At 46.3% G+C, this 24336-nt stretch overlaps 1 protein-coding gene and 1 long non-coding RNA gene across 2 annotated transcripts; one reads left to right on the top strand and one right to left on the bottom strand.

Annotated features, from left to right (window-relative positions):
* Window positions 1-1038: 1038 nt before the first annotated feature.
* DYNLL2 (dynein light chain LC8-type 2) lies at window positions 1039-9661 on the top strand. The gene is made up of 3 exons (XM_055130430.1): window positions 1039-1277; window positions 4850-4988; window positions 7647-9661. The coding sequence occupies exons 2-3, from the start codon at window positions 4857-4859 to the stop codon at window positions 7782-7784; spliced, it is 270 nt and encodes an 89-aa protein (XP_054986405.1). The 5' UTR covers window positions 1039-1277; window positions 4850-4856; the 3' UTR covers window positions 7785-9661.
* LOC129403372 (uncharacterized) lies at window positions 8556-16915 on the bottom strand. The gene is made up of 2 exons (XR_008629141.1): window positions 15882-16915; window positions 8556-15183 (listed from the first exon to the last, which is right to left on the bottom strand). It is a non-coding gene; the product is annotated as an uncharacterized LOC129403372 (long non-coding RNA).
* Window positions 16916-24336: the final 7421 nt, after the last annotated feature.

The raw sequence follows: 24336 nt of genomic DNA, 5'->3' as shown, positions 1-24336 counted from the left end.
GGCAGGCACTGCCCATGGACTGGCCTCTCCACCCCCTAAAGGGCTGCTTCCTGGCAGCACAGATTTCCAGTGAACCTAGGCCTTCCCTGTCACCATTTGGAAGGTCCCCTTCTCTCTAGTTTTCTTTAGGAGGTGAGCAGAAGAGAGGGTGCTTGTGCCAGCTCATGGCTCTGGCGTGCCACGTTCGCATCTCTGGAGGGTTCTTTCCACCCTCCTCCTCGCCCTGTCCGCTACAATGGGCAGACTGACCCCGCCGCAACAGCTGACTTTCACCTCCATCCCAGGGTCCCCGGACCGGAAACGCTCCAGCCCTCGCAGTTGGCGCAGAGGTGCGGCCTGGCTTGCTCAGCTGCCAGCTAAGGTCCAGCGGCCCTGAGACTCTGAAACAAAGGCTGCGGTGGGACCTTCCCCAAAGTGGGGGTGGGGGGGTGGAGGGAAGAGCACTTCAGCCCATCATTGTCTTAAGACCCGAGGCTGGGGTGGGATGGGAGGCGGGGAGTAGCGGGAGCTGGTGGTGTATGAAAAAGTCCTGTCTGAAAAAGTGTCCTCTCTCCTTCCCGTGTCTCCCTAATGGAGCATCCCTCCTTCCTCTCCCGGCAGCGCTCGCCCGGGCTCTGAAATCGCCATCCCATCGCTTCCCTTCTTCCCTTCCAGGCTGCGGTGCTGGCGCCCCTCGACCCCCACAGGCCCCGCAGCCCGGCCTCTCCGCCCCTCTCAGGCCGGGCCTCCGCAGCCCCAGGTGACGGGGTCCGCATTCTTCTCCTCCTCGCCGGCGAAGGCCCCGGCGGGCTCCCTCCCCCCACGCTGCCCGCTCCCCTCCCCGCCCGGCTGCCCTCCGCCCCGAGGCATTGTGGGAGGAAACAAGATGTGGGGCGAGAGCGGCGCGGGGAGAAGCCCGCAGTGCGGGGCCGGCCGGGCGCAGCCAATGGCGAGCGCGGACGGCGGCGCGCGCGGCGGGGGGGCGGGGCGGGGCGCTATTTCAGCGCGGGGGGGCCGGCGCGTCGGCCGGGCTTAGCGGCAGAGCGGAGCGGAGCTGCGAGGCGCCAGCGCGGAGCAGGCGGGCCGGCGGGCGCGAGGCGGAGCGCAGGCGGCCGGGGCAGCCCGCAGGGCGGACGGCGGCGGCGAGCGCACGGCCCGGGCCCGCGGGAGCCGGACCCCGCGGCGGCGGCCGGAGCCGAGGAGCCGAGCGAACACCGCCCTTGCCGGCGCCCTTCCTCAGGCCCTCGCCGCTCCCCTCAACCACCCCCGGGGCCCCGCGCGGACTCGCCTCGCTGAAGGTGAGCGGCGGCCGGGGGCGGCCCCGGGGGCCGGGCGGCGGCGGCGGCGGCGGCGCCTCGCCTCACCTCAGGCGCCGCTGCCTCGCCTCACGCGCCTCACGCGCCGGCCCGGCGGCGGCGGCGTCGACCGCCCCGGCGCGCCCCGCCTTTCCCGAGCCGGCGACCACCCCGGGGCGCCGCGGGAGAAGCCCCCGTGGCCGCGGCCGCGCGGCTCCTCCCCGGGCCCCTGCCCCCCGCCGGCCGCCCGGCGCTGCGTGGAGGCCGCGGGAGAGCGAGGGGGTGGCGGCGAAGGCTCGGGCGTGACGCGGCCGCCGCCACCGCCGCCGCCTCCCTCTGGGGCGTCCTTCCTGCGGCGAGGACGCCCCGTCACCCCGCGCGAGCCGCTCGGCTCCGGGCCCTGCGCACCCGGCCGGGGCTGGGGAGGAGGCGGCGGCGTTCTCAGGCCCGCGGGGCTGCCCTTGAGGCCCACGGGCTCCCCGGCTCCCCGGAGGAGGGGCCGGTGTCAGGAGACGGGCACCCGGGAGCAGCCTCGGCGAGCAGACGCGAGCGTGTGTGCGGGGGCGCGCGGGGCCGGCCGGCCGTGAGGGCAACGTTTAAAAACCCGTGGCGGGGTGTGTGTGTTGGGGGGGGGTGTCGGGGTACTGGGGGTAAACTGCCCCGGAGTGTCCTTTCCGGTTTTGAAAGGCGCCCCTGGCTCGTGACGGAGGCCGCTGGCCTGGGTCCCTCGGGTCAGCCTCTTGCTCAGGCCCAGATCTTTGCTTCCCCCCTCCCCCCTCCCAGCACCCGCTAGCTCCCCCGGAAGGGGCTCTGCTCGGCACTACCTGTCATTGGCCCGCTGGCTTTCGAGGCACCTGGTGGGACTCGGGACTCACCCTTTAGACCCCTGGGGGGCGGGGTGGGGGGAGGGGTGTGAAGAATCGGGACCTTCTAGTCACAAGACCAACCTTACATAACGGCGGGCTCCCTCCTGGAGAGTAAGGTGCCTTTTAATTACTCCAACAAAATTGCACCTTTGGACTTATGGGACGAGGCAGTGGAGCAGGGAGCTTGCTGGGGAAATGGTGCCAGCTTCAGACTTTCTGCAAGTAACCAGGCCCCACCTTGCCCCCGCCTTTGTAAACAGTGCCCTCTTCTGAGTGGTGACCTGGACTGGGCCACCAGGTCCACCCCTTAAGCAATCAAAATCTGGGAGTGCAGGACCTAGCCTGGTGCTGCTGTTGTGCTGTACTCAAGCCCACTGAAGTTTTTTTGTTGTTGTTGTTTTGAATGAAGATATTCTCTTGCCCAAGGTCATATGGCAAGTCAGGTCTTGGAGTGTTTTGACCTTTGCTCAGTACTGGTGGTGATCATAGACTCCTCCTGAGGCTCTGACCTTTTATGGGGGCTGTGGGGTAGAGTGTGCTGGCCACTAACCCTTTGCTCTGCCAGCTTTTGCTAAACTGTGACCAGCCCTGCTTCCTTACTGTCAGACAAAGGTGCTTTGGATCAAGCGCTGCCTCGTTGGCAGCTGGCATGAATGCGTTCTTGCATCTGGTGAAGGAGTATTCACGGGTTTTGCTTCCCTGTACTTTCAGTCACTGCCCTTCCTTCACCCAAACTGTTCGTCATGAAAACTGCACTTTGCTTTCTTCGCTTTGCTCCCATTTTTTTCAGCTATCATGTGTCCATGGGCTGGAGCAATAGCGCAGCAGGTAGGGTTTGATTCCTCCGTCCCTCTCAGAGAGCCTGGCAAGCTACTGAGAGTATAACGCCCTCAAGGCAGAGCCTGGCAAGCTCCCCGTGTCGTACAGGATATGCCAAAACCAGTAACAACAAATCTCACAAGGGAGACGTTACTGGTGCCTGCTCGAGCAAATCGATGAGTAACAGGGAGGACAGTGCTACAGTACTTTCAGTCAAACCTGTCTTCAAGCTAGTGTGGACTCTGATCCAGGCGGCTTGAATTTTTCTTTGAGCTGGCAGGCTTTGTGTTTCTTCCTATGAGATAGGGCTGCAGTGACTGTCTAATCCATTGGCTGAGCCACAGTGTGGCAGGTTCCTGGTGGAGGGGTTACACATTTTTACTGTTCAATGGACCTGTGGTCAAGGACAGAGGTTAGACTTTTGCAGCTATCATTTCTGCAAGCCTCACTGTAGTCAGTTGTTACTCTCTTGTCTAGGCCTCTTGTGTCACCCTATGAAGGGACTAATGCAAGGTGTATCTCAGAAATTCTGGCTTCTGTAGGTTGGAGAACAGGACGTGAAATAGATTTGTTGAATAGATCTTTACCTTTTGTTAACTGTGTTCACCAGGCATTTGTAATTTAGGGATTGACCTCTTTATCATATGAAAGGTGTGATAGTAAGCATTTCACCCTTTACCAGCTATTTGAGTTCAACTACTCAATTCTGTTACTGGAGTGTGTTCCTATAAAAAATATTTACAAAAGCAGGTGGTGAGCTAAATCTGACAGATGGGATGGAACCCTATATAGAATATCCTTGTTTGCAGTTGTTCATATAACTTTAGTTAATCCTATGACAACTACCAGTAGAAGCTGATCCTCATTGCCAACATGGAAGTTAATCACAAATGCAGAAATGCTAAGTGACTTGTTCAGACCACAAGAGATCATAATCAGGACCAGAAGTCAGGCCTGATTCATCTTTGGACTGTGATACCACTGAAATTACAATAATCATTAAATCAAGGGCTTACTGTGTTCAGGTGTTATGCCACCTGATTTATCTCAGGATAATCCTGTAGTCCGTATTTTATGATGGTGTCTTGAAAGCACAAAGGCTGAGTAACTTGCTCCAGGATAGCTAAGAGGTGATACATTGTTTTGTCTTGGCTATTGGTGCTAATGTTGATCATAGTGGAAAAGATTTAGAACTGAAAAAACTTCATTTTATAAATATTTATTTGAAAGAACTTAAGTATTTTGTCTCTTACTAGTGTTTCCCAGCCATTGTTACTGCTGGTAATGGCTGAAGCTGCTAAAAGTGGCTAAAAGTGTAGGAGCTCCCTCTTCTGAAACTACGTGTATGGGGGCTGGAGCAATAGCACAGCGGGTAGGGCCTTTGCCTTGCACGTGGTCGACCTGGGTTCGATTCCCAGCATCCCATATGGTCCCCTGAGCACCGCCAGGAGTAATTCCTGAGTGCAGCACCAGGAGTAACCCCTGTGCATCGCCAGGTGTGATACAAAAAGCAAAAAAAAAAAAAAAAGAAAGAAAAGAAACTATGTGTATGTTTCTATTGCCTTTATCTTGGATAGTACAGCGTGGCACTTGCCTTGCATGTTTTTTGGCGACCCAGGTTCGATTCCTCAGTCCCTCTCGGAGAGCCCAGTAAGCTACTGAGAGTATCCTGCCTGCACGGCAGAGCCTGGCAAACTACCCGTGGCGTATTCAGTATGCCAAAAACAGTAACAACAAATCTCACAATGGAGATGTTACTGGTGCCCACTCGAGCAAATCAATGAAAAACGGGACTACTGTGCTACCCATTTTCCCATTGAGTTCCCATACCCAGCTACTACTACCCATTGATCAAGGGTTGTTAGCCTCACTTCTCTGCTTCTTCCACAGTGTCACGATGTCTGACCGGAAGGCAGTAATCAAGAATGCAGACATGTCTGAGGACATGCAGCAAGATGCTGTTGACTGCGCCACACAGGCTATGGAGAAGTACAACATAGAAAAAGACATTGCTGCCTATATCAAAAAGGTGTGTGGGGAGAGCTGTGGCTGGTGACCAGGGGTGGGGAATGGGTAGATGGACTGTGCTTGGGGGAGGGGTGGAACTTAGGGACATAAGAAAGCAATATATCCTATCCTATTATTGCAAAGCAGATAACAAGACAGTGATTCCCTCCTCCTCCCCTTTATACTCAGCTGCATTTAGGGTGTACTCCTGGCTCTGCACTTAGGGATCATTCCTGGCAGGAGTTGGAGGACCATATATGGTGCCAGGATAGAACCTGGGTCATCTGAGCAAGGCAGTGCCTTACTGGCTGTATTATTCTCTGAGCTCTACAGAGTGAATCTTTGTCAAATCACTCTTCATAGTAACTGCTGGTGTGTTCACAGACATTGGTGAGAAAAGCCTTAGAATTAACTATAACTGGCCCAGTTAAAAATGAAGATCAAGAATATTTGGACCAGTATTAATAATATGTAAATTTTTCAGGGAACGGATTTTTACAAAATTTGTTGGTACCAGGGAACACACAAGAGACTGTGTTCACAGGGTCTCACATAAGACGTGTTCTACATCTCCAGTTTATGAGCTCTGTCATTTTTAGTGGGATATCCCTATAATAGTCTTAAAGTGGGAGGTTTCTTTTTCTTTTAAAAACAACTCATACCGCATCACTCTCTCCTCCCAACATTCTCTTGAAAAAGGAGTAGGCTTGAATATGTAGCTTTAAAAACTGAATTATCAGTACTGGCAGGTTTGGTCCCTGAAAAATTCCTGAGTGAATGGATATGGTTACCATGAGGAGGAAAAAGCTGAGTGAGAAGTGGTGTCCATGGTTTATGATTCCTAGTTTGGATCCATGTCCGTTGCTCACTTACACCCACTGTTTTATATTCTTCAATCTGGTATCCCAAGAAGACACCTGAGCAGTGGCATTCTGGTGCATAGAGGCAGTAGAAGATCCTTGAATTTTGAACTTTGCTTTTCTACCCAGACAATGGGGATGAGAAAAGGAAACGTTGGGAATTTGAGATTTGTGGAGCTAAACCTGCTGGGTGCTGCGGACACTTTGTCAGGCATTGTGTTGTGTGTAGAGAAAAGTTGTAGAATCATGGACTCTTGAGAGACATAAGAATGATTTGGTTATATCTGGTCCAGCTTCCTTATTTTGCTTCTGGAGAAAATGAGACCCATGGGAGTAACTATAGCTCTTATGTTACAGTCTTGAACTAAGATTAAAGCTGGTTTTCTTGTCCCATGTCCTTGATAGTGTCCCTCACTCCCTATTAGGATTATGTACTATGGGAACTAAAGAGGCTAAACAAGTTGCATTTTGACCTCCTGGGGGAACAGAGGTAGAGTTTTGGCATTATTGGTAGATCTGTGATAGATCCTACTACCCTTTTATATACAGTGACAAAAGAATTTAGAGTAGAGGTTCGCCAGTTTGCTTGGCCTACCATCTTCTTTTTAGAAACAATTGCTCGGCACCTCCCTCCATGGGCTACTGCCACCTCTAGGATTGTTCCAGCACATGCACACACCCATAGGGGCCAGGCAGTGGAGCTATCACCTACTTCTGGAAACACTGATCTAGAGTCATCTGCCTTCTGTGTCCACTGGAAGGAGTTCCCTCCCTGCCTGATTGTCATAAGGATTTTTTTTTTTTGGTTTGTTTTTTTTCGCCGCACCTGACAGTGCTTAAGGATTACCCCTGGCTCTGTACTCAGGGATCACTCCTTGAAGGCTTGGGGAACATATGGGATTCCAGGGATTGAATCCAGATTGGCTGCATGCAAGGCAAATGCCTTCCTTGCTGTACTCTTGCTCTGGCTACCCCTGGCTCTGTACTCAGGGATCACTCCTTGAAGGCTTGGGGAACATACGGGATTCCAGGGATTGAGTCCGGGTTGGCTGCATGCAAGACAAATGCCTTCCTTGCTGTACTATTGCTCCAGCCCCAGTAATGAGGATTATATAGATGATTTTCATTATGACCTTGTGCCCTGGAGAGAATTATTCATGTTTTCAGCCCAGTGCTGCTTGGACCCAGTAGAGCTGTGGGCTGCTGGGGCCACCTGAATGGTACTTGAGGGACCACCCCATGCAATTCGGGGAATCAAACCCAGGGCCACTTCAGGCATGTACTGCAACCCATTGGACTCTCTCTAGACCCCTTTAATGTTAACGTGCATCAGACTGTTTCATGGTACTCTTTGATACTTAGTCCCCATTTTCTCTAGTATCCTGTCCACTTGCACCCCCCCTTTTCATTTTGAAAAGTTGGTTTAGTAATGTGGGGTGCAGGGAGTGGTGAGTCAGGGAGATTTGCTTCACTGTTTCACTCAAGCTGTGTGACTCTGGTCCTTTATTCCACTGACTTCTCTGGTTCCATTGCTGATTATCACATGGTTGGCCAGGGAGTAGGGTATCTAGAGGGAGGAGAGTTGATTGGGTGTAAGGGTGTAGCGTGTTAAGAAAGAAATAATGGAGCCTTTGTGGTATTAAATTATTAACAAGGGAAGGAGTGTCCTAGAACCTGAGCTTGGGGTTCAGGGAACTGAAACCATGGGCTGGGGGTAAGATGATAATTAAAATGTGTGGGTCTGGACTTCTAGGGAACAACTCCTATTCTTGATTTCTTATTTTTAAACTGTTCTAATTTCTTTTCTCTTCTTATTTTAGGAATTTGACAAGAAATATAACCCTACCTGGCATTGTATCGTGGGCCGAAATTTTGGCAGCTACGTCACACATGAGACAAAGCATTTCATCTATTTTTACTTGGGTCAAGTTGCAATCCTTCTCTTCAAGTCAGGCTAGGTGGCCACAGTGAAGGTGTCAGTGGCGGTGGCAGCGATGGCAAGCAGGCGGCGTTGCTGGGACTGTTTTGCACTGGGGCCAGCATCAGAATGTCCTCTCCAATGGCTGTGCTACTGCATGGACTGTATACTCGATTTCATGTGTATGTTGCAGTAAACAAAACCAAACTTTTTTCTGTTTAGTTGCCTGGGGAAGAAGGCTGCTTTATGTTTATTTTTTAAGACTTAAATTTTTTTTTTTGGTTGTATTGCACTAGGAAATCTCTCACCCCTCCCTTTTCTCTTTCTCTCCCTTAACAAAATAAAAAAAAAAACCAACCCTCAACTATTTGTAAGATTAGAGGGTTGAGGAAAAGAAACAGGTTTCTGGAGGTGGAACTAAAATTGTGCAGCTGCCTCTTTCTGGTGGTGGATGCTGCTTTGGGGAGGGCAAAAGAGGCTGCTGGGTGGGCAGTGTTAGGATTGGCAAGGAGAGAGGGATAGGATGGAGGGTGAGGGGGATTGATCTCTAGTACCAGGGAGAATATTCCACTGAACTGTGATTCCACGGCTTGGGGCAGAGGGTGGGGTGGGAGGGCAGATTCTTCAAGGGGCCCCAAGACGTGTTTGTGCTGTGTGGGAGTGGGGAGCAGATTCGTCTTGCTGTCTCTGTCAAAAGAATTTCTAAGTAAGGGCTGTGTCTTTGTGGATTACCTTTTATTCTTCCTGCCAGTGCTCATGCTAGGAAGATGTTGGATGTTGGGGGTAGGATTAGCTTGATTTTTTTTCTTTCTCTCTTCTCTCCTGTCTGCTCCTGCTTAGCCCTCGGTTTTCTCATTCCTCTGGAGTTCTCTTAAAGCAGCCCCTGCTAGTTGACTGGCAAGGGAATTTCTGATGACTATAGTTCTTTAGTTAAGTCTTAGCAATCAAACCAAACCAATGTCTCTCTTGATTCTTTTGTGTGTGTAAGTGTGTGTGTGTGTGTGTATGTTTATGTATTGGTTTGGGGTAGAGGGGGAGGGTGGGCAGAACAGAGTGGAATCTCTAGAGTGTTTGGATAGATAGGATGCACAGTTAGTTTTAAATGGACTTCTATGTTCAAAATCTCTGTTTTGGGGGTAAATCCCCCACAGCACCTGGTCCAGACATTGTGATTGCCCTGTGGCTGTGTGCTCCTAGAAGACCTTTAGAGGACAGCGTATAATGAGATGACCATGCTGCCCGCTGCCCTGGAGCTGGGTCTTGGTGGAGAGGGAAAGTGACTTTGTGGATGCCTGCAGCTTCTTGTGAGAGGTAGGGATGGAAGTGATAACATGTTATGAGGGACTTTGGAGGAACCTTGGAGGTGGTCAGGCTTGGAGTGATGAAGCCAGGTGTCAGGAAATGTAACAGGGCCATTAGTGGGAGGAGATTCCAAGGAGAATTCTGGGGAAATTTGTCTGTTGATCAAACAGGGATGGGGGGCTAGTCATTGCTGGTTGAGCTGCTGATTCTTGTAAATCACCTTCAAATCTCTTCGTGTGTAGGGTTAACACTGGGTGGGGTGGGTTTGGGATCCAGCTCATTTCTTTTCCTTCCATCTTTGGGGTTAGTGGTAAGCAGGAGAAAGTATGAGTTTTTCTTTGATGGGGGAGGGTGGGGATTGGGATGGTGAACGAGTTCCCTATATCAAACACTTTGGATATAGGATTGACTGTTTGATTTTAGGTTTTATTTTTATTTTTTTTATGAATGTACAAGTCTTTGTTTTCCCTTGCCCTCCCAGAATTGTGTGGCCAGTTGGAAATGTCTGGTTTGTGTTCATCTCTCCCTCATTTCTGGAGCAGGGGCTGAGACCCCTCCACATCTCCTATGCTCTGCATCCATGCCTCTTTTGGACATTAAAGGTCGATTGATGCACTTCTGAACTGTTTGGGTTTCTTTGGGGGTACAGGGTTGGACTGGTGGTCGTGGTGCTACACATAGGATGGGAGTAGTGGGTACCTCGGCTCAAACAGGATTTGGGGCTGAAATGGAAAGACCAAGCAGAGATTTGATTGGCTTGAATTGGGCCTTAGTTGTAGGGTTTGGACTCCTTAAGTGGGGGAAGAACCAGCACTCAAGAGTTTATTTCCACCTCCCAGTTTATAGCTGCTCTCTTAGATCAGAGGAGCTTTGCTTCTTAATATCTTTGGCCAATGCTTATAGCCCTCTTCATTCTTGATTTTCATGAGATTAGAGACTATCAGCATAATGAAAAAAGAGTAAAGTCAGCTGTTCACTTTTGAGAGTGTCTGCCCACCCTTAGCCCTAAGTCAGTGGTGTCTGGGCTATCACTTTGTAGCCTTGGAAGTGTTGAGAATGCAAGTGTGGGGGGCTGGAGCGATAGCAAAGTGGGTAGGGCATTTGCCTTGCACACAGCCGACCCGGGTTTGTTTCCCAGCATCTCATATGGTCCCCCAAGCACCACCAGGAGTAATTCCTGAGTGCATGAGCCGGGAGAAACCCCTGTGCATTGCTGGGTGTGACCCAAAAAGAAAAAAAAAAAAAAAAAAGGAATGCAGGTGTGTTCTACTCATTTCAGTTGTCACTTCGTCACTCAAACATTTTGCAAATTTTTGCTTGTGTCTTTGGGCCTAGGAAGCTGCAAATGGGAAATAGGTAAGTTTCTTTCCATTGGATATATATTCAAATGGACATTTGTATTCAGACAGTCACACTGATAAGCTTTTTCTAGTGGCTCTAAATCCACTATCAAATAAATTTAACTGAGCTATTGTTGGGGGAGGTTGATTAGCTTCCCTCCCCAATTTTATGGGCTGGATCTTAGAAAATACTACCTCACTACCTCTGGAGCAGTGAGATCCTAAGCGGGAAAATCCCAGGAACTCCAAAACCCCAGCTTCTAGAGGAACAAGGCTAAGAGTTCCAGCTTTTATTCCTGCCTTTGTGGTGGTGTGGGAAATTTGAAAAAACTGGGGCTCTGGGGGATGGAGAATGAGTTCTACATTTTGCCTGTAATGGGTGGTCCAAATTCATCCTCTTTCATCTCTGAGGGGAGAGGCAGTCCAGGTGGTATTTAGTGATGACACATCACTGCACAGGTAGGTGTACAAGTACTGATCTAAAAAGGATTCCTGCCAAGGTTTCTTGGAGAGGATGAACCTCCATCTAGGAGTGAGGAGGGTGGTTTACAGAAGGGGCTGTGTAAGTCCACTGGAAATTGTGACAGAAATGCAGCCAGTGTCAGACTTGCCAGGCAGGGGGTGGGGTGGGGTGGGCACACCAATATACCACCTCTTAATCTTGTTCTCCAGTCTTTGGGACCTTCTGTATCACCCTTTGGACCTAACTGAAAGGCAAATGGCAAGACAGAATCAGGAAACAATCTAGGTGTCAGCCCCCATTCCCCCATGCCCCCTGGGGTGTGCAGGCCAAACCAGCATGGTAGGGAATTAGATATTGCTGTGAGCAACACATCTCCCCCTCCCCTGAACTACTGTCTTCTAATATGGGCCTAACATTTGACTGTTCCTAAAGCAGTTCCTCTTACTTGTTCAGTTCTACTCAGATTTCTTTCATAGAGCCTGCTAACTTCCTAAGTGGTAGCGCCTCTTAGCCACCACTTTGTTTTGGGGCTACACCTGACTGTACTAGGCTTATTCCTGGGCTTGTGCTCAGGTCATTCCTGATGGGGCTTGAGGGGCCATGCGTGATGTTGGGGATCAAACTTGGGTCAGCCACGAGCAAGGCAAGCACCCTACCTGCTGTCTTCTAGCCTGTCCCACTTCCCTGTTAACTCAGCCAACTTTGGATGTAATTTATTAGTCCTCAGAGCAAAAATAAAAGCTGTGAGGTACTGTTGCGATAGTACAGGGGTAGGGCCTCATGTTCGGTCCAGAGCCTGGCGTGACCCCAAAGAACTGTTGGTGTGGGCTCAAAATGTGTTCCCCCCACCAAAAAAAAAACAACACAACTGAACAGAGCCATTTCTCATCACTGCTTTAACTTCCAGTGTACTAAATAGCATCTGTCTTGTAGGAAATACTTGTTAAATGGGGAGGAAGGGGGAGAAAAATGAAGCCAGCATGGGCAGCAACCTGGCCTTTCCTGAAGAAACTTCTGCCTTAGGCTAAACTACCCTGCTGCCCAGGCCTTGTACTGTCTGGAAAGGAATAAATAGTTACAACTATGTTCAAGCCTTGACCTTTAGGCCTTTCAGTTTATATGTCACTGAAACTTCAGGGACCCTGAGTGTAGACCCAGAGCCACACCTGCAGATAGGCAAACTCGGGAAGAGTGACTTCATATAGTGAAATATGTCGGTATACATATTCTTGCTGCAGGCTTAGATTACTGCCGTGCCAATTTAAAGGCTCATAAAGTTAAAGGAACTTAATAAACCGGGATACTTGGCATTCATTGCTTTGTCCAAAGTTGTGTAGTGTATGGTAAAAGCTACTAGACATCGCCGTCTGGGATTTTTAGAGCGGCCATAAGGAAAACGTGGTTCAGGGAGAACATAAGCTCTAGCTAGCACCAAAAGGCCTGGGGTCAAGTCTCTGCTCCAGCATTTCAACCACTGAATGAAAGCAAATCATTTGATTTCTCTGAGACTCCCATTTCTTTACACTAAAGGGGGTTATGAGGAAATCTTGTATGTGAAAGTGATATTGAAATTAGAAAAAATGAAGATACTAATTGGCTCCCTCTCACACTTGGAAATCCACACCCTGCAGTGCGTGGGAAACCATATGGCGTGCTGGTGATGGAATTTGGGTTGGCTACATGCAAGGCAGGCCCTTTACCCACTGTACTAACACTGGCCCCTCCCCCTCACTTTATGACACCAGCCTCCTGTCCAATTGCACCACTATAAAGAAGTTAAATTTCCTTTAAGGAGACTGACTTAACCTCCTCTAAGGAAATGTAAGGGAAATTTAACAGGGAAAGAAACCTAGATCACATGAAGGTTTGAGACAACTAGCATGTATAACTTGCTTTTCTGACTCCCAGGCCAGATTTGATCCTTGTTTGAGATGGAGGATCCAGTTCACAGAACTCCTAAGTTCTGGAATGTTGTGTACAAGTATGCTTAGAATATCCAGAGTTGCGGGCCAGAATTATTGCATAGTGGGTAAGATGTTTACCTTGCATGTGACCAACCTGGGTTCAGTCCCCAGCATTTCATACAGTCCCTGTAGCCTACCACGAGTAATCCCTGAGCAGTCGGGAGTAAGCCCTGTGTGGCCTAAAAACCTCCAAACAATAAAATGAATAGAGTTGTGTAGCCATCACCACTATCAAAGTTTCTTTGTTACCCCATTAAAATGCTATGTTTATAAAAAAGTCCTCAACATTTTCACTCCCAAAAGGAACCTATTATTTGTAGTCACTCTGCTCTTCCTTACCCACCAGAAATTACTACTGTTACTGTGAACTGTAGATATTTAATATGAAAGGAACCATACAATGTATGGTGTTTTGTATCCGGCTTTTCCCTAGCATAAATTTTTGGAACACATTCATCAATGTAGTTTAATTTTTTGGTACCTTAATAAAGGTATTAACATAACTTTTGAATTTATTTCCTCTTCCCATCACTTTTCCTATTTTTTTAAATGTGTTAGTGGAGTCACACACCTGTATGCCCACATATTTAGTTGTGTTTGAAGGGGTCTTCTTATCTCAGACTGTGATGCTCTTAGCATTATGGGTGTTTTTTAATTTTTATTTTATTTTTATAAAGTAGTTCTCAATATTTGATTACATTTAATATTTGAATACCAATCCCACCACCATTACAGCTTGCCACCACAATATATATATATATATATATATATATATATATATAGTTTTTTGCTTTTTGGGTTATACCTGGTGATGCACAGGGGTTACTCCTGACTCTCCACACAGGCATTACTCCTGGCGGCGCTTGGGGGACCATATGGTATGCTGGGAATCGAATCTGGGTTGGCATCTGCAAGGCAAACGCCCTACCCGCTGTACTATTGCTACAGCCCCCAATCACCACCATATTTTGGGTCTTCCATCCCGAACCCTAACCCCTGGCCAAGGCAGAGCTGAAATAATTTATTCTGTATTATTATGAATAAACTGCTGAAAATAGTCCTAAGAACTTTCCTTAGAGGAGAGTGTATGAAGATTTTTGAATTTCACCCAGGGGCCCTTAAGCCCTTCTATAAGAGTTACTAATATGTTGTTAAAGCTTGAGCCTTGTGTGCTTATATGTAAAAGTATATTTCTGAGCTTGGTTGCCTTCTATAAACCCCATCAAATGTGGTGCACTACTCTTGGAGCATTTTGTTTTTAAGACTAATGTATTATAGCATTTAACTACTGCATTACTTTTTCTGGCCAAATGATGATCCATTATTTGGATATAGCACATTTTTTTATTCATTATTTGACATTTAGTTTTCACAATTTCTGTGCAGACATGTCTTCAGTTCTCTTGGAACAGCTTTCTATAAAATGTAAATTTAGGGCTGGAGAGATAGTATAGCTGGTAGGATGGCACATGGCTGACATTGGTTTAATTTCCAGAACCCATGTGGTCTCCTAAAACCCCCCAGGAGTAATTCCTGAGAGCCAGAAGTAAGCACTACAACCCAATGTGGCTCAAAAACCAAAACCAGACTCCCTCCCCCACCACCATATCCACCTCTTCGAAATCCCTCCTCCCCACAAAAAAAGCATGCCAATTTTCAGGCTGGAGAGAGAAATCAACTGGAGTGCTTGCTTTACATGTGGAGGCCAAGGCTGGATCCTGGAAGCTTGTGGTCCCCTAAGCACAGAGCAATGAGCCATAAGTAGCTCCTGAGCACTGCCAGGTGTAGCTCCAAAACAAAAAGCTATAGTTTATGAGCAGGAGTGATAGTCAAACAGATAAGGAACTTGACTTGCATGTGACTGACCTGGATTCAGTTCCCAGCACTCCATATGTGGTCCCCAGAGCAAGCCAGGGGTGATCCCTGAGTGCAGTTGGGATTAAGCAGCTGGGTGTAGCCCTCAAAGCAAAAAACAAAAAACAAAACAAAAAAACTCCACACCCTAATTTACTTAAAATATCAAAGTTGATAATTTTTTCCCTCATAAAGGGAGTCAGTAAATATTTTAGGATTTGTGGATCTTATGACATCAAGTATGTAGTGTATATTGTGACAATTACTGAACCCTACCTTTCCAAAGAGAAAGCTGCCAAAAGCATTATGTAAATATGGGATGGAGGATTAATACGGCAAGTAAGGAGCTTGCCTTGCATTCAGCTGACCCAGGTTCCATCCCTGGCACCCTATATGATCCCCCACTGCCAGGAGTAATATTCCTGAACACAGAGCCAGGAGTAAGACCTGAGTACAGTCATATATGGCCCAAGGGGTTCCCCCATGCAAAAAAAAAAAAAAGTATGTTTTTAAAACCTTTTTTTTTTTATTTTTATTTTTATTTTTATTTTTATTTATTTATTTATTTATTTTTATTTTTTAATAATTTGAGGGTACAGTTACAGATTTATACATTTTTGTGCTCATGTTTCTCCCTTACAAAGTTTGATAACCCATCCCTTCACCAGTGCCCATTCTCCACCACCAGTAAACCCAACATCCCACCCCCCCTTCCCAGTCCCGTCTCCCCCCACCCCACCCTGCCACTATGGCAGGGAATTCCCTTTTGTTCTCTCTCTCTGGTTAGGTGTTGTGGTTTGCAATAAAGGTGTTGAGTGGCCATTGCGTTCAGTCTCTAGTCTATATTTGGCCCACATCATCTTTCCCCCACATGACCAACAACCACATTTTACTTGCTGTTCCCTTCTCTGAGTTGCCCAGAATGAGAGAACAGCCTCCAAGCCATGGTGACAACCTCCTGGTATTTATTTCTACTATTCTTGGGTGTTCGTCTTATAGTCTATTATTCTATATTCCACAGATGAGTGCAATCTTTCTATGTCTGTCTCTCTCTTTCTGACTCATTTCACTTAGCATGATACTTTCCATGTAGATCCACTTATATGCAAACGTCATGACCTCATTTTTTCTAACAGCTGCATAGTATTCCATTGTATATATGTACCAGAGTTTCTTCAACCAGTCATCTGTTCTAGGGCACTCGGGTTTAAAACCTTTTTTTTCTTTCTGGGTCACACCTGGTGATGCTTACGGGTTGTTCCTGTCCCTGCACTGAGGAATTACTCCTGGCGGTTAGTGGGAGACCATATGGGATGCGGAGATTGACTCTGGGTTGGCCATAGGCAAGGCAAATGCCCTGTGGCTGTACTATCACTCTGGTCCCCTATTTATAAAACTTTAAACAGACAAGACCAGATCTGGGCTGTGGATTATAGTTTGCCAACCTTTAATTTAGGCGATACATTTCATGATTCAATGTTCCAAAAATAGAAAAAGTAAAAATTGTCCATTCCATTCTTGTTTCCCAGTCACTGAGTTTTCTTCAGAAGTTATTATTGTATAAGATTTTATGTTCCTTTCAAAGACAACTGGTAGAGGAGATTTTAAATTAACATTTCAGTGTATTATAATTTAATAAACATGAAAGGATGAACATCTGAAGGTATGTCCTCCCTGAAATAAAATTTCTGATATTGCCTTGGCCTGACCAATTAATTCCTTCATAATTTTTTTTTCAGGTGGTGGGGGCACACCGACTGTGCTTAGGGCTTACTTCTGGTTCTATACTCAGGGGTCACTCCTAGCAATACCTGGGGGATCATTTAAGGTGCCTGGGAATAGGACCTAGGTCATCCGTGTTTGAGGCAAGCTCCCTGGCCACTGTAATATCTCTCTGGTCCATAGAATCTTATCAACTGCTTGAATTGGCTCAGGAATTTTGGTTACCAAACCTGATAAATATGTTTCCTTTTGGATCAACTCATAAGGGATGCAAGATTTTGTCAGGGGGTTTTAGTATCAGTTCTGTCAGAGAACTCTTAGATCATTAATTGATGGATTGCTAGAAATTGACTTACACAATTATGGGGTGAGATAGGTGGGTCTGGAATGCACAGTGCAGGCTGTCAGGAAGGCCAGCCTGGAAACCCTTAGATGCTGGTCCTTAGTCCACAGGCAGAATTTTTTGAACCCTAAGGTATTTCAACTTGTTGACTCAGAACTATCCAGATCAAAAATATCCCCTTTAAATTCCCTGCCATAGTGGCAGGGTGGGGTGGGGGGAGACGGGACTGGGGAGCGGGGGAGGGATGTTGGGTTTACTGGTGGTGGAGAATGGGCACTGGTGAAGGGATGGGTTATTGAACTTTGTATGGAGGAAACATGAGCACAAAGATGTATGGATCTGTAACTGTACCCTCATGATGACTCTCTAATTAAAAATAAACTAAAAATAAAAAACCAAACCAAAAATATCCCCTTTATAAAAATTTAACTGATCTATGCTAATCACATCTACAAAATACTTCCAGAGCAATGCCTGACACCTAGATTAGTGTTCGATAGAAGATTTAGGCATAGACTACTAATCAAGTTAATACATAATGCAATAAATACATGTACAGAAGCCCTTGATCCTTAGGGCTAAAGCAAGATTTATTGTTTTTTATTCTGATCAAATTCCATTGATTAGGTGAGAGTTGGTGAGTACAAAGTTGGTACATTTGAAAAAGTAAGGATCATCTACTGTCTTATCAGTTTGAGAGAATGTCTTCTGGGAAACAGACCGTCTGAACTCCTGTTGTGAAGGCCGTCCTTTCTCTAGGAGCACCGCATCCTGGTGCCATCATGGAAACGCAGGCTCTCAGGCTCCACCCCAGACAGCAGATTCTTCCCTGTGGCTCCCAGGGAAGAATAAGTAATAATATAAAGTATTATTTATATAAAGTAATAAATAAAGCCTGTACATCTCCCACAGCTGATCCGTGCCTTGGAGTCGAGAACCACTGTCCAGGGACACACGAAACTCCCGAGAGCGAAACAGAAGACATGCATCTAATATCCCCTTTGCCATTCTTTAGCCACGTGACTCTAGAACTGGCTTTACTTCCCTGGTCTCGGATGCCTCGTGTGATAGTAGGAATGACATTGCTCTCTGCACTTCTGTTTGGGACTTGTTGCATAGAACTAGTGACACTTGAGTATGAAGGTACTTTGAGTGGACCCTGGAACTATAATCTGTCACTTAGTATCTGAGACTGGGGAGGGGATGACTGATGAGTTTAACTTTACTGCTGTATTCTTTCTTCCTAGCTCCGAGTAAACTTCACCATGTGTGAAGGAGATGTGAACAAGTCAGCAGATGATGCATTTATTTTTTAACAGATTAATTTCTCTATCAACTCTATTTTTTGAGGGCATCACTGTATTACATTAATGCCTCAAATTGTAACAATACCAGCTGGTACTGCAGGTGTCACTTGTATTCACAGAGTGAAAATTCAGAGGGGTAGCATGGAAATTGTCATATGAACCCCAGTGCTACTTTCCCCTTTGGGAGCTGATTCCCCATTCCCACCTCCGTTTCCAAAGCATTTTCTTTTTGATAATTTATTGACATCTCTGCAATTTTTCTCCAATGGATTTTTAGGTCTTGGGCAAGCAGATATTCTTCATATTTATTTATTTATTTATTTTTTATTAATCTATGATTCATCAGAAAACAACACACATAATAGGGATGCAAAAAATATTTGTGTAATTTGAGTAGAGTAAAAGCTAAAATTTACCACGTTAGCTTTATTCATTAATTTATTTTCAGCACGAACAGAATTATGAGATAATCTGTCATTGACAGATTTAGGACCAGGATCTGTGTCCCTTATATACTTACTACACATGTACATCTTTTTTATGGTTATTCTGGGCACTGCTAATTGTGGCTTCTCAGCCCCCCAAAATGCAAATTCTTCTTTTAAGAAAAGATTCATTGGTGAGTGCTATGCTATAAAATATTTAAGAAATAATGTACACAAAAAATTGCAAAAAATGTAGAGGTGAGACAGAGTTCTGCAAAGTTTAGTCTGATGAAAAAACCAAAGACATTACAAAGAAAGAAAATTACAGTTGAAATTCCCCTTGAAAATAGGTACAAAGCTGCTGTTTTTGTTTGTTTGGAGGCCCTACCTGGCAGTTCTCAGGACTTACTCCTAGCTCTGTGCTAAGTTATCACTCCTGGAAGGGTTCAGGGGACCATAAGGGATTCAGGGGATTGAACCCCATTGACCATATACAAGACAAGTGCCCTACCCACTGAACAATTATCACTCTGACCCTTTGGGTTACATGTGGTGGTACTCAGCGGCTTACTCCTGACTGATAATATAGGTTATTATCCCTATGATCACTGTATCACTGTCATCCTGTTGTTCATCGAGTTGCTTGAGCGGGAACCAGTAACGTCTCCATTGTGAGACTTGTTGTTACTGTTTTTGGCATATCGAATACACCACGGGTAGCTTGTCAGTCTCTGCTGTGCGGGTGGGATACTCTCAATAGCTCTCTGAGAGGAATGAAGGGATCGAACCCAGGTCGGTCACATGCAAGGCAAACGCCCTACTTGCTGTGCTATCGCTCAGGTCTCCCAGAACAAAGTAGTTTATATAAAACTGAAGAAATAATGAAGTAAATTAAGAGCAATTATAAGCCAAGTAAAAAAATTTAGCTTCAAAATGCCAGTTGTGGAAAACCTCCAGAACCCAACGGCTGCCGCGCTCACGGCTCATGGCTCACGGCTCATGGCTCACGGCCCTCCATAGTCTCAGGATGCAACCCTCACACATGAGAATGAATGTGGTGAAAAACCCAGTATGCGGCTTTTGTGACTGAAATCTCCAGGCTCTTGCAGAGTTGGGAATGGGTGACCTCCCCCCAATTTCTCTTTCCCTATGATACCCCTAGATATACCTAAGTATTTAGAGTGGAAGATTTAAAGGTAAAATATTGAATGCTTTCCCCCTAAGATCCAGAAACAATCCACTTTCATCATCCCTATTTAATATATACTGGGAGTACTAGAAGTACAGAAAGGAGAAAAAAAGGGAAGAAGTAAAACTATTTCCATTTGTTCTTATTGAGACAGATACAGGATAACTGTATCACACAGGGTGAATTATAAGTGCTATTGTTCTTATTTGGTGAGTAAGCATGGACCAGGGCAGGGATGGAGAATGGCTGGATGTGAAATCATAAGGTCTGGCCTTGGCATAAACCAGACAGAAACGTATTTCCCATTGGCCGCTTACAGGCTGTCTGCCTGTATTGAATGGTCCACAAATGATGTTATAAATATCCCATTGGCTCTTGGTAGAAAAAATGATTCCCTGTTCTTTGTCTAAGAAAATATGTATGGGTGGCAAGTTGACCAGAGGAGGACCATGATGACCCCCCATGTATTATTAGACAACCTCATGCATCATTACACAACCTCATGCATTATTACATGCCCCATGCATTATTACACACCCTCATGCATTATTGCCCTTTCTTTACATTATTACCCACCACATGCATTATTACACACCCCCATGTGTTATTACACACTTCCATGTATTATTTCACCCCATGAATTATATGGGCTGGAGTGATAGCACAGCGGTAGGGCGTTTGCCTTTCACACGGAAGACCCGTGTTAGATTCTTCTGCCCCTCTCGGAGAGCCTGGCAAGCTACTGAGAGTATCAAGCCTGCATGGCAGAGCCTGGCAAGCTACCCATGGCGTATTGGATGTGCCAAAAACAGTAACAAATAAGTCTCACAATCGAGAGATGTTACTGGTGCCTGCTCAAACAAATTGATGAGCAACAGGATGACAGTGATACAGTGATACAGTGATGAATTATATACCCCTATGCATTACTATACACCTCCATGCATTATCATTTACCACATGGATATTATACACTCCCATGCATTATTACCCACACCCATGGATTATCATCTACCCTATGTATTATTATATACCCCATGCATTATCATTTACCCCATGCATTATATACCCCCAAGCATTACCCCATGCACTGTTACCACTCCATGTATTATTATATACCCCATGCATTACTGTATACCCCCATACTTTATTACACGCCCCATACTTTATTACACATTCCCATGCGCTATTACTACCAGAGATCCAAAATGGAAAGAGCTGATCCCAAGAATCAAAAGGGATAAATAAACCACAAAAAGTAATCTTTAAAACAACCTCAAAGGCTGTGTGGCTAAGGAAGTCGCTGATGACCAGGGCTGCCTTACACAGAGAGAATATTCTGCAAATCTCTTCCAGACCTTTGCCGAAGCTTCCAAAGCTTCTGCACTTCCCCCTACCCCATGTGCACATGCACGTGGCATTCAAGCACCATGCACACACACACACACACACACATACACACACACATGCACATGCAATGTACCGTCATTGTTAATGCCACCTGAATGGCCTGTTTTCCCTCCAACTCACTGTGCCCAGAATAAGCCGAACTCACGTGCCGGCAGGATCATGTGTCCAATGAGCAGAATGTTTCCTGCCTGTGCAGAAACCTAGTCCAGAAGGTGACTGATTCCATCAGAGGTGATGAAGCTTCAGAAGGGGCAACCACCACCACAACAGCCCCAATTATGCAGTCAGGAACCCGCTTAGTCAAGACTATGTCCAACTGCGCAGTTCCCATAAGCTGAGCCAGAGAGCTGTGTGCTGGGCTGCATTTTATGGGTTTGGGTTTGGCTCTGTTTTGGGCTCCAGAGTCTGTGGAACCCATTCTTAGACTCCCGAAGATTATGACAAGCTCCAGATTGTGGAAGGCAACCCAGAGCTGGCAACCCAGGACCCATGATTTCTCCCATTGCTATTTACAGTACCTAACAAAGTGCCTGATGCAAGGTAGGCACTCAGAGCATATTTAGCAAATGAATGTTGGAAGTATGTTGTAAAATTCAAATCATGGACCAGAGGAGAGATAGTACAGAGGTTCACTGTGCTTGCCTCATGCTGAGGACCTCCATTTGAGCACTAACTCTAAATATGATCTCCTAAACTCTTCCAAGAGTGATCCCTGAGCACAGAGCCAGGAGTAAGCCTGGAGCACTGCTGGGTGTGGCCCCAAGACTGAAAATAAATAAATAAATACCATTGAATACTAGATTATATAAAAATAATAAGACTACACATGTTAAAAAATGGTTACATCAGTCTGAAGCCAGAAAATAATTATACTGATGATTTCCTTTCCTCTTTATAAACTATGTAGTTTGAACTGGTGCTGTATAAGTTGGAGCCAAGAGCTGAAAACCAATTTAGAAGAGAAGATGGACTTCTTGAAATCCTTAAAAATTCAAACACACCTGCATCAGAGCTTCCTTTTGAGCCTTAACCCAGTTCCTATCACTGGATAAAAGGGTCAGCCAATAAGCATCTACAATAAACACTGACCCTCATCGCCCTAAATCTGAAGAGACGGAATGAGGCATGGTCAAGTTACATGACCCAAGTGCAGGAGACCATTTAGTATGACTACAGGCTGAGTGATGAGTTAAGAGAATATTTTTTAAACAAAGAATTAAATTCATAATATCATTCTTCTAAAAAATTGGCCAGTTCAGTAATCTTTATTGAAACAAAGTTGTTGCCTTAAAGAAAAGATATTAGAGAAATTCTTTATCCACTGTGCAAGTAAATATGATTCCGTGGGAGAGATAATTAAATTCAGTTAAACGTGTTTAAGGGCTGCCTCTTAGATTGCCTATGACTTTGGGCATGCTGATGACCCCTAGGCACCCTTATGTCACTAGAAAAGTCAGAGTAGTAGCACTTACTATATGCTGTTGGAAGTAGTCAATCACATTCCACCAGTGTGACAACTCTTCTCTCCAGGCAGTGGGCCACAAGGGTGAAAGAGCTGGCAGAGAACCTTCTAAAACTATTTAGAAATTGACCTGATTTCCACCAGGGGGAGGTTATTGCTAAAATAATGTAGTTGTGGGAAAGAACTGTAAAGGTAGGAATCCCCAAATAATGAAATTGACATTATATCACTAGCATTAAACTTTACAGATATTTATTGAACATCTGCTATGTGATATTGTTCTGACTCTGGGGATCTGGGAATAGGTGAGACAACTCCTATCAGATAATTCACACGTGTGAGTCAGGAGCAGCATTTGTACAAGATGTACATATGTTGTATGTATGTACATATGTATCTATGTAGCTCAGTGGGCTACAGCTCACGTTTTGCACGCAGGATGCCTGGGGTCAATCCCAGGACTGCACAGTGTCCTGAGCACCACCAGGTGCAGTCCCCACCCCCAGGTGCAGTCCCCACCCCCACTGCAGAGCCAGTAACAGCCCCAAGCTCAGAGTCTACTCTTGACTCAGCGCCAGGGTCACTCCTGGAGATGCCCGGGGAACCATCTGGTACCAGGGATGGACCTGGGCCTCCTGCACACAAAGCCTGCAGTCATTTTTTTTTTTTTTTTGCTTTTTGGATCACGCCTGGCGATGCACAGGGGTCACTCCTGGCTCTGCACTCAGGAATTACCCCTGGTGGTGCTTAGGGGACCATATGGGATGCTGGGAATCGAACCCGGGCCGGCCGTGTGCAAGACAAATGCCCTACCTGCTGTGCTATCGCTCCAGCCCCATCATTGGTGTTTTAAGCTTTTTTTGAGCAAAGGATTTTTTCTCTTCTTTGTCAATGGTGCCAGGGCTTCACACATAAAGAAAGGTATATAGTTTACCACTGAGCCATATCCCCAATCCTGTGCAAAGGTTTTCCAAAATTTAGTGGTTTTTTTTTTTCTTGGTCAGGACTGGGGCATCAGTTTGGCATGGGCTGTGCTCAGGTATCACTCCTATGGTGACCAGAGACGCACTATATGCAGTGCTGCAATTTAACCTGAGTTAGCAGCTTGCAAAGCAGTCCCAACAAATTCACTTTTTTTATTTTTTTTGCTTTTTGGGTCACACCCGGCGATGCACAGGGGTTATTCCTGGCTCTGCACTCAGGAATTACCCCGGGCAGTGCTCAGGGGACCATATGGGATGCTGGGAATCGAACCCGGGTCGGCCTCGTGCAAGGCAAACGCCCTACGCGCTGTGCTGTCACTCCAGCCCACAAATTCACTTTCTTTAGTAGAGTTAGGACTATTCAGATGAATATTTCTTGTTGAGTATTATGTTTTCTTTTGGGGGGTTTTGGGGAGATATTCCCAGTGGTGCTGGGAGGTCACTTCTGCCCAGTGCTCAGCAGCTGCTCTTGCTCAGAGACCTTCTTACAAATCCCTTAAAGAGCATATTGGGGTCCCACAATTACCCCAAAGCTTCATTTACATGCTCAATCTGTCGGGTCTTTTCAATCAAATGATCTCCATCAGGCATAACCAGTCAGGTAAAAGAAGCAACTAAAGGTCAGAGATGTGTAAAGTATACAAACATAGGTCACTGTATGGACAGAGAGAGTGGGCAGATGGCCAGGAGGAGGACAGAGTAGGGCAGGCTAGTGAGAGAATGAGAGACAGAGGCAGCGAGCTATGAGAAGGAGCAGCACTGAGGACTTTGTCCAGGACAGAAGGTTCCTGTTTCTGGAGCTGCTGCAGCTTACAGGTACATACTTCT

Source organism: Sorex araneus, chromosome 3, assembly GCF_027595985.1.
Source record: "Sorex araneus isolate mSorAra2 chromosome 3, mSorAra2.pri, whole genome shotgun sequence".
NCBI lineage: Eukaryota > Metazoa > Chordata > Mammalia > Eulipotyphla > Soricidae > Sorex > Sorex araneus.
Note: the sequence above shows the minus strand (reverse complement) of the source record. Positions and strands in the feature narration are given on the sequence as shown.

Coding starts and splice junctions, on each gene's coding strand:
- DYNLL2 (XM_055130430.1), top strand. CDS start 4,857: ATGTCTGACCGGAAGGCAGTAATCAAGAATGCAGACATGTCTGAGGAC. Junction 4,989..7,646: donor TTGCTGCCTATATCAAAAAG/GTGTGTGGGGAG, acceptor TTCTTATTTTAG/GAATTTGACAAGAAATATAA.